At 35.3% G+C, this 16,785-nt stretch overlaps 1 protein-coding gene across 3 annotated transcripts in view; it reads right to left on the reverse strand.

Annotated features, from left to right (window-relative positions):
- Positions 1-16,785, reverse strand: part of rxfp2a (relaxin family peptide receptor 2a) — a 48,165-nt gene that overhangs the window by 19,102 nt on the left and 12,278 nt on the right. For 2 of the 3 annotated variants that reach the window (XM_077242280.1, XM_077242279.1), the window contains exons 2-7: positions 10,443-10,586; positions 10,060-10,137; positions 8,013-8,118; positions 5,924-5,995; positions 1,133-1,204; positions 274-345 (exon numbers count right to left, since the gene is read on the reverse strand). In XM_077242280.1, the coding sequence (XP_077098395.1) occupies positions 274-345; positions 1,133-1,204; positions 5,924-5,995; positions 8,013-8,118; positions 10,060-10,137; positions 10,443-10,586 (544 nt within the window). Of the gene's footprint in view, positions 1-273; positions 346-1,132; positions 1,205-5,923; positions 5,996-6,237; positions 6,328-8,012; positions 8,119-10,059; positions 10,138-10,442; positions 10,587-16,785 lie in introns of those variants that run through there. The other variant, XM_077242281.1, reaches the window with a different exon arrangement.

Consider the following 16,785-nt stretch of genomic DNA (forward strand, 5'->3'; position numbering starts at 1 on the left):
AAATATTGCAAAATATGGTATGAAATGTCTATGAAGTGTCAAAAGCCAAAGAATAACAGAAAAAGTTCAAGAAAATTAGTTATTCAAAATTAAACGTAAACTAAAACATAATACAAAGAAATACATATAAACATATATAAAATAGAAATTTAAAAATGATGAATGTCATTACATTTTTATATTACATTTTGTGATTGATATTTGATGCAAAAGATCAAGAGCAAACAATTTTCCCTTTTGTAAATCATTAAATGTGTTGTGATGCATACTCACAGCCAGTCTAATTTGTGCAGATCTCTGAATACACCCGGGCCTAAATAGGTTATGTGGTTTTGGCTCAGAAACCTGCATAAAAGACCATGTTTAATTAGGGACACAGAAATTGATAAAGACCTCCATTCGCTGTCAAGGTTAGGCATTAAATTGTCCAAAGGATCGATTTACGGATATAAAAATAATAAATGTCCCTATTAGGAATCCAAATGAATACGAGCACTGCAAAACTAATCTCTGCCTCACACACACTGAGCTTCATCTGAGATTTTTTCAAATGAACTAAAGGAAGATTCTTGGAACAGTAAAAGGTAAAATGTAAAAGATTGTAATTCCTACAAAATGCTTTAAGAAAAATTGATAGGTCATTTATCATCCAGACCCACTAGACTGACTTTCCCTAATGAAATATGGTGTTATACATCATCATCCTCCAAGGGTTAGGCTTGTCCTTCATCCTGCTGTTTATGGGAGCAAGGAGATCTCAGAGCTGCTGTGAAAGAAAGACAATTACTATATGCTAGTCGCAAAGACTGTTCAAACCACCTTAAAAAAAAATAGCCTGCACCCACATGGCCCCGCATACGAAAAGATCTACAGCCCAAAGAAGCCATTGTGCTCTGCATTATTGAACACATGCTGTAATCTTGTGAAAGGATGCACACTGTTCAATATTCAATCTAATTTCTCATTTCCAGGTCTGAACACCTCTTGTATGACCACACAATCTCTTACTGGCTTTTAATGAAGGAGCAGTTGCTCATAAAAGTTAAAAAATGAAATTGCAGAAAAAACAAAACAGAAATATTATTCATAATCTTTTTAAAAAGGTAAATGAAAGGTAAGAAAGAGTACTCACAATTTTTCTAGAGTGAATAGTCCACTGAAGGCATGGCTTGAGACCGTCTGAATTGTGTTGTTCTGAAGAAACCTGTTCAAAAAGAAAGTCAGAACAAATAAGTGCTGAAAATGTTTATGGATATTATTCAGCTGTGTTAATTTGGACGTCTGACACCATAAAAGGCTAGATATTCAGCTGAAGTCTTTCACGTCTAAAAAGTAATTTTAACCATAACTCAGCGTTTCCATTACTTATCATAATATACTTTTCATGCTGTTCACTATTGCCACGTTTGGTTTTGGTTCACATTTAATTTAAGTTTTTTTGTTTTTGTTTGCCTCAGCCCTGTTTCATGTTCCTGTCATGTGATCTTGCCACATGCTTCCCTTTTCTACTTGTTATGATCTCATTGGTTCATTGTTTAATTGTTCACAGGTGTCCCTTGTTTAGTCATTAGTATCTGTGCATAAATAGCCCTCATGTTCCCATTGTCTTTTGTTTAGTTTTATTTCCTGTTACTGGTCATTACCTGTCATAAGTTTCCTTTCGTCAGGCTCTTGATGATTAAAGTACAGTCATCTACATTTTTTTTGAAGGAAAAAAAGGCCATAAAGTACTAGAACATTAACTGAAAGTCACTAATAATAATTGTGTATGCCTACATGTGTGAGACAGAAAGCAAGCAGCATTTACATTTATCTCTACCTATTTACTTACAGGGATGAACCATAATCTGATAATACATTTGAGAAAAGAGACACAAACCATCTTTGGCAATCAGCACCATACCCACATGTTATTTGTTTATTTATTTCATTAATACAGAACTACAGTACATCTGAGGTGATTTTTGGTGATCTTGAAAATAATCTGAAATATGAAAAGAGTTTTTTAAGCCAAACAAGGCTATAAAGTATTAGACCGTAATGTTACTCATAATTGTGTACGTGTATGAGACCGAAAGCAAGCAGGATTTACTTGTGCCTTTTCTTACAGGGATGGACAATAATCGCATAATGAAGAGAAAGAGACACAAATGCGCTTCTGCATTAAAGCAGAAGTGCAGTACATCTTAAGTGATCTTAAAAATATTTAAAAACTGATTTTCAAGACCCCCACAAGCCCCTGATGTTTTGGCCTTCATCCCAAAGAGCTAATTAATTGGGCAACAGCTGAACGGGATGATCAATCAAGGGAAAAAATAGGCGCACACAGGCGAACAGTCTCAGAACAAAAACACAATGAAACAGCCAAAATAGAATAACTGAATATAACCATTACTCTGTGAGGTAGGAGGGAAAATTATCTCTACCTGGGGCTTTAGTGAGCAAGACATTTTGTGGTTTCTAAGTTGTTCTAAGTTTCAAAAATTCATTTTTGTTGGATCCATGAGCCAGAAATTTTACTGAAAATGTAACGGTACATTTTTAAGAGTCTTTAAAGTTTATTTTTTATGCCGATTTCTGACCAATACATATGAATATGATGTCAAGTCTCTTGGATCTTGTCATTTTAAATATATTTAATAAAGCAAACAGACCAAATTTCAGATAATCAAATATCAGCCTAAACAAAAGGAAGGAATGTGAATTTTTGGTGCAAACGTAAGCATTATTACTGGACTAACATAATGTGATGGCCTTAAGAGGAAAGATTAAAAAATAAATAAATAAACTCTGTTGGCAATGAACGGCAAATGTTGCCCTGATATTTTTATGACATCTGGCAAAATTCAACTAAAGTTATGCCAGTCTTGACTGAACTGATTTGTCTCTGGAGAGAACTACAACTGCCTTTCTTTATTTTAAACAGAATTTATAGTACATTCATATAAACAGGTTTGAATAAAAGCTCCAAGATTTTGAATATGATTTAGTAAATAGCCTCTCTTCCAAATCCTATTATTTATATTTGGAAGAATGATGATAATCTCATCTGGCACTTTGAGGGTGCAGAAGAGCTTAAAAATGAATGTGCAATTCAAATATCAAAAGCATGCTCTAAATTCAGAAGATTCCTCCAAACTGTGAGGGACATGTTGACCCCGTGAGAGTTGCAGAGCTCTGAAGCTCTTACCTGCAAACATTATCAGCCATCACCACGGCCTCCCAAATTCAAAAGAAAATTTAGTGGTGAGAAGCAGTAAAGCATTCACGGACATGCTAGGAAGAACTGTGCGCATAACTGAGAAAGAATGAGCTTTCTCTGCACTCACGATATTAAAACAAATGTATCTGGACAATGTAGGGGTGTTTGATAGGTTGGTGGAACATCTTCATAGTCAATGCGATGTATCACATGTGGACAACTGCGTAACCTAATGACTTTGTACATCAATACATCAATGACTTCATACATTTGTTTGATGCCACTTGGTTTGATATTTTTATATATAATACAGTAATATTCATACAACCCTCTTTTGGCATTAAAAACCGTCAGACATGCAGCGAAAAAATTGCGATGGACAGTTATTTTTGTGGCTGACCTGCATATGAATTTGTAGGAGTTTTCCTTTCAGATGCAAAATTTATGGGTTGAGAGATTTTAAATAAATCATGCAAGGTTAAAAAAGGTTTGTGGTAGTAAGTTTACTGGTATTTTTGTGCCATTATTTAATGCCAAAATTCTTGCCTTAACCCATTTTGTGCTTTAGATGGCAGTGATAGTTGCGCTGCTCTTGGTAGATTGCATTGATCATACTGTAAATGAGCTGCCTGGGTCTGTGTTCTTTAATTTGAATATTGCCATTAGATCACCCAAAAAACTTTCCACTCCCATCAGAACTTTTATGAGATTGTAGTCTCATGCTAATTTGTCCAGTTTACTAAATCTGGCCCTGAAATCTCTTAAAAATCCCTTGAATTTGCACAAGCATCATAATATTGATTGGATCACAAAACCCTAATATATATATATATATATATATATATATATATATATATATAAAAGATATTAAGACCAATAGGCCAAAACTGCTGTAAAATGCTAAACACAGAGGACCTCTTTCAATATAAGTGCTTAACATTCTACAGATGGTCCCAATAGCCCATCACTGTCCCTTTTAGTTTTATGGCCTTCTAAAAAATGCATTAGTCTGTGGCTTTAGTAGTATTTCATCCTCATCACCACATGTGAATGGCAGTTTTTTTCCATCATCACTCAAAAATATGACGTGTAAGTTAAACTGTGCTTTATGACAGGGTTTCAAGTGTGAGTCATACCCGATGTTGAACCTCTGCTAAATAGTTTAAATAAGTTTATTCAGCTGTTTATTATTTTACGCATAGTATCTTTGGTCTGTCATCTTTCAGATACTTATGAATCATACTTTTCCAATATCAAGTGAAAAAAAACAGGATTTTCCAAACAAAGTTATGAAGTTCTGCACACATATTAATGTGCGTTTGGAATTATGCGGTTCAAGATATGCCAAAACAAAACATTTCAGTGACACAGTACTATCAAACTAAAGATTCTGAATTGATAGACTGTCCCAAAAATTAACGGTTTTCTTCTGCCTGGCAGAGATCAAAATTATTTATTTATTTTACTGTCTGGCTGCAGTACTCAATTCTCACTCAATTAATTTTCGCTCGCTTGATATCTTAGATCTAACCACGGGACTCGCCTCTGCGGGGCAAAAAATGAAGCCTTATATTCTGTAGATGCCCTCTGCCGGCCCATAGATAGGGTGGATATAAAGTCTGTTCTCAGTTCTAGGCATAGTCTATAGCCAGTGGTGTCTTCTCTTTATTTCTGATAGGGCACAATTAATCAGAACCCAAACTGCCTACAAAAACATCTCGTCCTCAACTAATCATTCATATAAAAAAAAGAAAGAAAAGAAAACAGCCACATTGATGGGTGCATATCTCACACAGTGCATATTTTCTCACAAAGAATAACAAATGCATAATTCTCATGGTGAAGTGTACTACAAGATAAGATAAATCATTAACATCTAAAAAAACAAGGCGAAATAAACAGTGCATGTTCACAATAGCCAATAAAAAGCAGTAGGATTAAATCCGCTTAACACACCATCAACATCCATTTGAAAAGTATGCACGGAAATCCATTATATGCAAACTTGGAAGTGACTTTCCAGTCGAGATATAGCAGCCCATTAAACCAATTAAATTTCAACTGAAACTCTGTATCTGATGACTGGAATTTAAATTTTCAAAGTTTCTCTCATATTGAGAACTAAAGAAGTTTTTAACCAAGCATTGTAATATATAAAATGTGTAAAAGCTTTCATTTTCTAAAGTAACACTGATTTAAGTTTTTCTTCTGTGCCAGCGGTTTGTCTTGCTCTCCAGTAAAATACCTAAACACCCTTCAAATTTACCTAAGAAGCAAAACTGCAAGAAAATAAATTCAGAAAACATAAACTCCGCCAGTATAATGGTATTGCTCATTAGCTCAGAACAATCTGAATTATGAATGAAGATTTAGGCCTGAGCAGTAGATTCTGTAGACAGGAGGAAGGCTTTCTTGCTGCACTGGCCAATGGCCTAAAATACCTTTAAAGTGTTTTATCGATGGCCAGCAGATCGGTGAGATATTGCTCTCATCTCCCTCAGAGAACCAGGGTTTGAGGCGTGACCTAAAGTTCTCAGGGCTGAGATATCTTGGTTCATCGGAGAGTGGAAATTTAACAGCATCAATAAATTTAGCCGTCAACGGGAACTGGCGATACACAGCAAAAATAAAACTGTAGAATGACTCAGAAGACATTGGCTGAAAACTTTAAGCAAATGCATTGGCAATGCGCATTTTTACAATTGATTAACTGATACTCACAGTCTCTGTAGTTGTGTATATTTGGAGAAGATGTGATCATCCAAAATCCTAATCCTATTGTTCTTCAGAGACCTGTACAATTATAAAGCATTGCATTACATTTAACACCACATTACTATCAGAACATACACAGGCATAGTAAATCTAAAAAATATAAAATTATGTCATCATTTACTTGACTAAAAATGTTGTTCAAAACAGTTTTTATATTCCATGCCATTTCCTAGTCATATGATATTTTTGTGTAGATCAATTTGTAAGTTATTAGTTATTGAAAATCCTATCTCCACTCCATCCTCTCATAACTCATTTACGGACTCTGGTTCATGGACTACTTTTCATTTTGAGCTTATTTGAACCTGCAGTACTTTGTTTGTATAGCCAAGAAAGAAAGAAAACTGGACTGTAACAGTTGGGTTGCAGAAACGAGGATGAAATAAAAGCTGGATTCAAGTGCAGTGGTCCAATTTTTTTAAACACAAAGAAACTAAACACACTGGCAAAACCCATACACTGATAAGAACAGACAAAGAACTGAACAAAACACATAGGCCCAGTCCCAATGTGCATACTATCCACCCTAAATAGTATTGAAAATTACTAATGTCACATACTATTTAGGATGGATAGTATGCTAATTGCGACTGATTAGTTTGGTCTATTTAAGCTATGGCCCAAAGAAATCAACATCAGCTGTAAGCTAATCAATCAGTAACCAAGGGGACAAATCAAGAGCGGGAACAGAAAACAGAGCAAAACCAACTCATAGTAACACAAATAGAGATAACACATATCAGAATGTTGACATTGACATTTTTATTATCTCCTTTCGTGTGCACAGAAAAAAACGCACAGGTTTCGAAAGATATGAGGGTCATTTGAAAGTAAATGATGAACAGAATTGTCATTTTTCGAATAAATTCTCCCTATGTGTAGTTTTTTAGGTATTTTATTCTCTAAAATCAATATTTTTATTCATATGTCCTCAATGGTGTACAAATACCTCTGCCAATTATCTGACTTATCCTCGTAAACGAAGAATTTATTATCTTTACATACATGTGACGGGTAGGTCCTAGGAGGCTTCCATGTAGTTCCGCCATCTTGAAAAACTATAATAGCTATAATAAGTACTAGGCCAACGAGTTTCCACAAAGCGTTTTCGTTCAGAGCCAGCGTCACGTGACTGAAAGCAGCAGAAACGGAGGAGCAGAGCAGTGAAAGGCGCTTGTCACGGCCCTGGCAAGTCAGTCAGTAAGTCATACTGTAACATTCGTTTGTTCGTTGTTTCAAGTTGCAGTTTGTTTGAAATAACAAACATGTTCAAAGGAAAACTCGACGAAGTGCTATTAGAAGACATCCTGTCATAGCTTTTTGGTACACAACAGCTACCGTAGATGCAACACGCATATGAAAAAGCGAGGCGCTGGTGAACACAATTCATTTGAATGCAAAATACAATTTCACCGCTAGATGGGAGAAATTCCTACACAATGTCCCTTTAAGGAGTCTTTTCATTTCACAAAGATGAAACAATGTGGATAAATGATTGGATACAACTTTAGTGATCACTGATATTCATTATCTAACATTCCTTCATTTTCCATAAACATCCCCAGAATCCAAAAGATCATCTCCAGAATCCTTATTCCAAAAGATCATCTCCAGAATCCTTATTCCAAAAGATCATCTCCAGAATCCTTATTCCAAAAGATCATCTCCAGAATCCTTATTCCAAAAGATCACCTCCAGAATCCTTATTCCAAAAGATCATCTCCAGAATCCTTATTCCAAAAATCATAAATTATCTTTATATTCCTCTTCCACCCTGTATATCTCAATATCTTCAAAGTCCCTATCACAATAAAAGTATCAAAAGCCCAACTAGAACTCATGTAGAACAACAGAAACATAATAACCAAACAAAACAAAACCCCACCTTTCAGGCAGTGTACGTCATTTTTCTTTCTTTTGATAATTGTTCAGTGCAAATAAGCTCTTTATCTTGTTAAGCTTTAGAATGCAGTGCTTTAATGTCTCACTGATGTACAGTGAGCTACAGATTAATAACCTCTAGTGATGTACTTACAACCAAGTCACATTGGAGGAGAAGACGGGTACGACATGCAGGTTCTTGTCCACACATTCCACCTCTGTCTTAATGCAATCACATCTCTCTGGGTATTGCTTCAGAACTGTAAAAGATCAACATAAACACGCATAATAAACTCAGTTATTAAAGTAAATCTAGTACATAAAGCTGTAAAAATATTTTATATTTTTTATCCTTTTTGTCCTATTTCTAGTCATTGATCTCTCTTTCTGTCCCCTCACCCTCTTTTAAATATTACCTTTTTTTTCAACCCAAAATGTTCAGATATTTAAAGGGGCACTATTGCTCATTTATGCTCATTTACACATTCATAATGTTGTTAATGGGGTCTACTAGAATATGGTAACATCATTTAATGTTTAAATAATTATTTATTATAATTTACATTGTTGCAGCACCTGTTTTCACCCTCTGCCTAAACACTGTTTTAGTTTTGGATTCTTTAAAGCCCGACTTCCGAAAAGCACAATCTACCCTGATTGGTCAGCCGGCCCCAGTCTGTTTTGATTTGTCTACCGCTTAGAGTTATGGTTATGGTTATGCCCCTAACCATAACCAGCGAGAATCAGCTTCAAAGGCTTCCCGAGGAACTGTAAACACTACTGTAACTACGCAAACTGTGGCATCAGTTTTGCCAAATCAGTTCAAGCCTGAGTTCTCCCCAGTCAAGAAGAACAAGCTGATCAACCCGAACCACCTTGGCAAACACTACATGTGCCAGGGTGGAAAAAACACCTTCTTTTGGACATTGTGACTAACTATAGTGACGACAAACGCAACTCAACTAGGTGCCAGTTGCATGAACATAGCCACTAACTTATGAAATAGTCTGACCAATAGGCAATTAGTTAGTGTTAATCAGTTTTACTTTTAGGATTCAAATAAGACCAATCTACCTTTTTATGTAACCGATTTAAAAAAATTATGACCTGTCTTGAAGAACAAATTACTGCTAATTTCTGTGGTTACAGTATGTTTAAGTATGGGGTAGGATTAAGGGATGTAGAAAATGGTCATGTAGAATGTAGTGCTTTATAAGTACTAATAAATATCCAATATGCTAGTAATATGCTAGTTAATAAGCAACTTGTTAATAGTGAATATCGGTTCACTACTTTGAAGTGTTTCCAAAAGCATAATAGGACCCCTACAAGATATACATTTTGTATAACATTTCACATGATTTAGTGATTATTATTTCAACTAAATTTCATTAAGCTTGTAGAAGACTAAGCTTGTAGTTCTCCAAAAGAACTTCAAAATGAAAAAAAAAACATCCTCAGGCAAGGAATGCATAAAAATAGCATAAATATCATCTAGTTATACAGTATGAGTGACACTTTGTGTTCATTTATTAAATATGTAAAACAATGTTTAAATTGTATTTAATCTACAGTCTTCAAATTCATAACAATTTCAGGGGGAAAAAAGAAGAAAAGAAAAAGTAAGGATAAATGAAAACCTTAAGACCAAACATCTGCAAACCAGTACTGTCCGCAAACGCAGAAGCAGTAAGTAATAGTTTTACTATGGTCCATGCCCACTTACCTGCCTTTCAGCAAATCAGTATTGGGACGATTACGAGGCAAGTGTCACCAAATTAATATTCATGATCCATATTCATAAAAGTTTATAATGTTCCCCCGTCCCCATTTTTCAGGTCATTACGAAGCTCCTGGTAACTACAAAAATTTCAAGGCCAACAGACTTTGAAAGCAAATAAATTTCCAACCAGATGCTTCTACAAGATCTTACAACTGATTTATGACGCATTACAGTAACACACAGCCTATAGCATTTCTGGCTTTAAAAGCAACTTTTAGTCTATTGAAGGCTATAAATTCATCAAATAAACTCTGGGGAAAAAAAAAGATTTGGAAAATCTGAGTCTGGCCCTCACATGAAAATTGCAGCAGAGTTTTAGACTAGATTTTTTGGATAAGCCTCAAGATAACATCATTTATCCTAATCTATGTATTCCTATCTCTTCCAGAGGAAATCAGATCAAGACCGGGACACATACAGCAGTCATTAGGAAGGTCCTGTGGCTCTGCCTTTTTTATGGTGCGATCAAAAATATCCGCCCATCCGCTGTTGTCCCCTGCAAAAAGAAAAAGCAAGTCTTTGTATGAGAAAGTCACTGTAAAAAATATAAAAATTACACTTTAAAGATATAAATGACCTAAGAAAAATATCAGGATTTCTCCTTGCAGAAAAACTGATAACATCAATATTGAATAAACATCAGCTCCTAATGTATTTCAAACTGTTAACATAAAATTCAGTCCCAGTTGTAAGTCTGAACCTTACAATTCTAGCCTATTTTAAATGGATGAAATGCTTTAGAACTGAAAATGACATTAAAGTGAAAAAGACAAATAGATCGCAGTGTTGTATAGACCTCACCGCAGTGTTCCTCATCTGCTCCGTTTTTGCAGTCTCTGTGGCCATTACACTGAAGGACCTGGGGCAAACACACACTCATGTTCCCACAAGGGAACTGGCCAAGAGGGCAACCTTCTGTCACCACCCTGCTAGCCATCATGGATGCTGCTGGCGGCAATGAGAAGAGGAGGGAAGGAGGAAGAGAAGGAAAAGTTAAAAAGTTCAAAAAGGAAAAGCTCTTTAAATCACTGCAGTACTTTCCATCAGGGCAAAGTAGATGACTGGAAGCTCTCCAGCAGTGTTAGATGGGAAGCGCAAGCCAATGGGGATGAATGTGCACCAAGACACAGTTCGATTAAATTTGGCAAAATATATCAAGAGTGTATCTTTTGCATATTTATTTTACCATCCTAACAATGCATGATTCCGGCTACAGATGCTGCAGCAAATACAATGACGTGAAAAGCACTCACACACAGTGCATGACGAAATATACAGCAATATACAGAAATATACAGCAAAAATACAGCAATACAATGCTGTATTTTGTAATCGGAAAATATGACGTTTACGAAGACGGGGTTCCCTATGGCACGCAATTATTATTCTTTCCATCTGACATGACAAGGAGAGGTGTCAGGCCAGAATATACAAACGAAAAGTTCTGCACGAAGGCTTTTTTCGCAATAAAAAAATAACTCTCTGACAGCTTAATTTTGCATAATAAATTTCTGTTTGTGTTTTTTTCTTATTGGCTCTCACTAACACTCATCACAAAGTGGATTTGTTATAAATTATGAGGGTGTGTGGCTCTCCCAACACAGAGCTTTATCATAATGAAACATTGCCTTGTTTCTAACAGCCTCGTATACAAGAAATACGCTGTTCTGTTCAAGGCTATTTGTCACACTGTCTGTATGTCACATTGGGCATTAGTGAATAATAAGATTTAACTAGCCACTGAAATGACAAATGATATGTATATGCAGCTAAGAAAATATATATTTTATATTATTGGTTTATACAACAACCAGTGACAGGTATAGCTGGTTAGTCTAGTCTAAACAGCTTCTGCATAAAAATGACCACTATACTGAAACATGGGGTATTCCATACCATACCGTTTTCACATGCAGACACTCTTATAGTGCACTGAGTGTATTGATATTCACTTTGATGATAAAAAAGTTTAAAATAACTGGGTTCTTTTCTTGAACCAGAAGCTTACTGCTCCAGTCTGCCCACTTTTTTATCATTTAGAAAACTGTATATAAATGCTTAGAGCACAGGCTTCCACACATAAATTAAGAAAAGAAATAAGCTTCAAGCACATACTGTAAATAAAAAGTCTTCATCAAGCAACCTCAAGTCAGGAAGAGTAGCCTATGATGGCACAGGTGCAGAGTGCTGGTAATGAAAAACAACTTCTCATGGAACAATATTTTTATAGTGTTGTTTTAGAGGTGTTTTAAAGTAATAACGCCAGCTGCCAGGGCTCAATAGAAACCTTTCTGTCCACCAACCAGATTGGGCCAGTACTCAGACTTCATTTGAATTTTATGATTCTAATTTTAAATGTATATTTGTACATGTATTCTGCATTGTAACTATTTTAAGATAGTTATTTTTTCCACACATATATTTTCAACTCATATGTTACACTTTCTTTCTTACACTATCCTCATATACGTTAGCCATGTAGATACTTAAATAATGGTAGCTGACAAGTTAAAAAAGTTAATAAGCACATTTAGCAAACCAAATGTCTGATAGTTTGCAGAGGATAAATGCACAAGATCAAAGATCAAGTATACTGTCCTTATTGTTGAGCTCTGAATGCAAAACGCAGAGGAATAGAGACATCACATCCAGTCAAAATCTAAGTATTATCTTATCTTTTGTTAGTTTGTTTTTCTAATTTTAGTAGAATCATTCTTTTTTTACTGGCTGTCTGTGCATGAAGTCTGTGACCAAGAACTAAAAAGACTTGGAATTTTCTATCAAATATGACAATATGTCTATCAAACAGTGACAATATGATCATGTGCGTGTGTGTGTGTGTATGGGTGTGCTTGCGTGTGTGCGTACGTGCATACGTGCGTGCGTGTGTGTGTTCCTGGTTTTCCCTGGGGACCCGGGAAACAAGCTTATAAAACATACAGAATGATATCTTTTGAAAATCTAAAATAGCAGAAGATTTTCTGTGATGGATGTGTTTAGGAGTAGGGTTAGTGTAGGGAGATATACAGTTTTTACAGTATAAAAACCATTATGCCTAATTAACTTTAACAGTTGTTAGTTTCATTTAAAACATCCTTCTTCACTTTACCTAAAAAACAACTACATGAACGTAAGTTAACTGAGTTGTCTCAACAAAAAATGAGTATTATCAGCTTTACTTAAAAAGTGTTTGTTCAGTCAACTTAACATTGCTGAGTGAAACGCACAAATTAATAAAACAATATAGCCTGGACCTTTGCATGCACCGTAGCTTACACTGAGCAACGGAAGACAGAAGGTATGAATATTTTATTAACATTCACCATCCTGATAAAAACTGCCTAAAAAAAATAATGTATGTGTCCACAGAGTTTTATTATTTTTAAGTTAGCAATTTATTTTGGCTATACTAATCTGTTGCACATAGGCTAAGTGTTCTTTCTTTAGTATTTTTTCATTTTCATCAATTATGCTAACTATCTCAAGACAGACTGCAAAATAACAATGTCAACCAGATTGCAATTGCTGAAGTACTACAGATTAGCGAACTGCCTTTTTTTGGTCACAGTAATCATTTCCCATCCACTTATTCCGATTCTCCCTGCAGTTTTTAAACATGGAGTGCACAAAAACAATGCTGTTTTGTCTTCAGATGTCAAGTAATACAAGTTATTAAAGTAATTTTTAAAAAAAATCTTAAATCTCTACATTATTGCTGAGTTCACTCGAATCATCAGCATCCCACTGATTCAGACATTTATGTAAAAACTGGACAGTTACACAAGCAAACTGGCCAGCATCTACCAGAGAAAATGAGTTGCAGGACGAAACAATTGTAAACTAATGGCTCTCATTGTCCAGATTTGTGATCTGTTTATGATATGATGCTTGTGAATATTATCCACTTTAGCATGGTGATTTGTAATTTTGTCTCTTTTTAATTTCTTCTACAGAACAGTACCATCTCAACTCGGAGAGCCTGCATTCTTTCTGTGCATCTTAATGAAGACTATGAATGAAGGAGTATACAGTAAGTGTTCTCAGGCATTCTTTTGAACGGTTACAATAAATAATACCCCCAATAAAATCACTAGACAATACAATAAAGTAATCACATATGGATACAGAATTCTCAGAATCTTTGCTTTTACTAGATGTATTCCTAAGTGACGTTACGTTACATTTGCATTTGTTGGTGCAATTAAAATGATTGAACTGTTTTAATGTTGTTTTGTGCATTTTAGGACACAGACTTTGAGAATGCTAAGAGAGATATGGCTAATAAAATAATTTTACATCAAACCTGAAAATGAAGAAGTTTGTGACCACATATGTGAACAATTGCACATTGCAAGATTTTGGGTGGAACTTTTGCTGTTGAACAGAATTTGGTTGTTTTATTGTTTTAAAAGGTGCAGTATGTTATTTCTAGGGCTGGGTAAAAAATATCGATTTCTCGATTTTAATCGATTCTAATTTTTACAAACCGATATCGATTCTTAAATCCCAGGAATCGATTAGTCATCCTGTTTTCAGTTGATGAATGAATGGAACATTGTAGCGCGCATCCCATCCAATAAACGCAATAATCTTTGTGCTTTGTTACTATTGATATGAAACAAAGTCTCAGATTTCAAATTACGTCCATTTTCTTACGAAATTCAAAAACATAAATACCGTTTTGGCGCTGTGGCGTGAGATCGCTCTGGCGCAGCTCAAGAGAAGCAGCAGCGCGGAGCGCACATGATCTCCTCTTCTGCCTTAATAATACCAGTTACAGCGTGAAATAAACATGAATGAGCATCTGAAAGTGTGTTAAAAGATAGAGTATAACTTATCGAAATCCTTGTTGTCACATGGAATCGCTCAATCATTGTTTCAACCGAGGAAAGACGTCAGTGAAACAGCTTGTAAACAATGTCATGTAACGTCATATTTACCTCAGAAGAACCATATCCAGTGACCATGAACTCGTTAGTCAGCTAGACAGATTAACTCTAGAGAGGAGCATTTTGCTAAATATATGCACCATATTACATATGCATTTTATGTTATTTTATAATTATTTTATGTTTTTCAATATTTAATGCATGTTTGAATAAATCTGGCAAGTTTTTATGACAGCCACCATTTAAATATTTATATTTCATATAACTTTATTATTAGAAAAATAAATAAAAGTGTAATTGTTTGTATACAAATCAGTAAATCTTTACCTTTAATATTAGGCTATAGTAGGCTAATGAAACAATTTTAATGATACAACTGACTCCCATAGTTTACAGCATTGGTTAAGAGATTTGTTTTCCTTGAGAAAATTTGCCATGTGTTGTACCTGATATCCAAAATAATCAATATTGAATCGAATCGAAATCAAATCGAATTGCAAGCTTGTGAATCGAAATCGAATCGAATTGTGAAATTTGTGTCAATACCCAGCCCTAGTTATTTCTCAAAGTTGTTGCTGAACATTGTTGATATTTGAAATCAACTCAAACAAACACACCCCTCTCTTCATTGCTCCGCCTCCAAAGCTCAGCCACCAATCCTAACCGCCCTGCTCCGAGTCAGTCTCGAACCCGATCGCTGTCATCCGAGGCGGGTGGACTCACAAGGACGCTAAACAGTAAACACCGCATTATCAGCCTGCACAACTCTCTCTAGCTGGCCTCCATTACACCTGCAATGCAAGAGTAGATGTCTATTTATCCTAGCAGTAGCACAACAAAATAATGCTTCACGAAAAATAAAGCACAGATAAACAAACGACAAGGAAGCACATAAAATTAACATACATACACAAACAAGATACAAGTAAATACAAACAATAGTTCGTTTTTAGCTGTCAACAGCACAGCAGCTCCAGACAAACAATGACACTGTCACTCACATATTCTGCTAATAAAAAAAGTTTCCGCAGGCCTTCCCACTTAGCTCTCCAGCGCTGGAAAACTTTTCTAATATTACGGGGGTCCTAAAGCTCTTTCCTGATCATAACCCTCCTTTTTCCAGGGATATTCAGCTTTTCTCTTTTGTAATTTCTCTCATCTCTCTTTCTACAGTCTTTCTTCAAATCTCCCTCTTGCTCCTTCTCTCTCCTCCACCATCATACCCCCTCTAATGCTGATTGGCTACACGTTTGTTGTCGTGTCTGGTTGTGTCCGTCTGACCAACTTTTAAACATTTTTCAAATATCGCTTATCCCACCTTTAAGATCTGTGAAATTTAAATTGTTAGTGGTTGATAAAAAAAAATTGGGCCAGATTTATTGTTACCTTTATTGATGGCGCAAAAAATATGCTTGTCGTCATTCAAAAGTTTTAGACTACACTTGTAGAGCAAATTTATTAAAATAGATTAAATCAATAAATGTGTTCACCTCAAGAAATAAACTTTTATAAATTTAACATTATTAAGAAAATTGAACATAAATATTATGTAACAGTAACATTTACTTAAAGACATTTTGTCAGCTTTACTTGAATTTCTTTTGTTCATTCAACTAAATTGTAATTTGTCCAAATTACTCAATATAGTTGCGTGGAACCACTTGAAACTGCTTTTTTTAAGTGAATTCAACTATTCATTTTTTTTAAGTGTATGGAATGTTTCCATAAACCATAGTAATCCAATGTGTGTGTGTGTGTGTGTGTGTGTGTGTGTGTGTGTGTATTTTATATTCATTATTATTACATATTTTCAATACATTTTTTAATACTTTTATACTCACGTAGTTGTAGGGGGTTTTATACTTATGTAGTTATGTACACTCAGAGCAACTTGTTCAAACAAACAAATTAGCTATTTTTCGACACCAATACTAATCAGGATAATCGCTGCTAATTCATTTAAGAGCCATGTCCAGATCAAGAATGTTAAATAAGGACAACCAACTGGTTGACTAATGGGCATCCATCCCAGCCAACATTTCCATTGGGCCTCATGTGGGTTTTTGATGGGCTGTCACTTGGGCCCTGGGGCAACCCAGATGGGGCCCAAAGAAAATCTGCTCCACATGTGCCCTATGTATGTTAGCCCATACACATGATGGGTCCATAATGGCTCTAAGTGGGGCCCATTTTCATTATATGGGCTCACTTGGGTCCCAAATGGGTGTTAATAATGGGGCCAAAGTGGGCTTCAC

This window comes from Siphateles boraxobius, unplaced genomic scaffold (genome assembly GCF_051911475.1).
Source record: "Siphateles boraxobius isolate OS27281-9 unplaced genomic scaffold, OSU_SipBor_1 25, whole genome shotgun sequence".
Classification (NCBI taxonomy): Eukaryota; Metazoa; Chordata; class Actinopteri; order Cypriniformes; family Leuciscidae; genus Siphateles; species Siphateles boraxobius.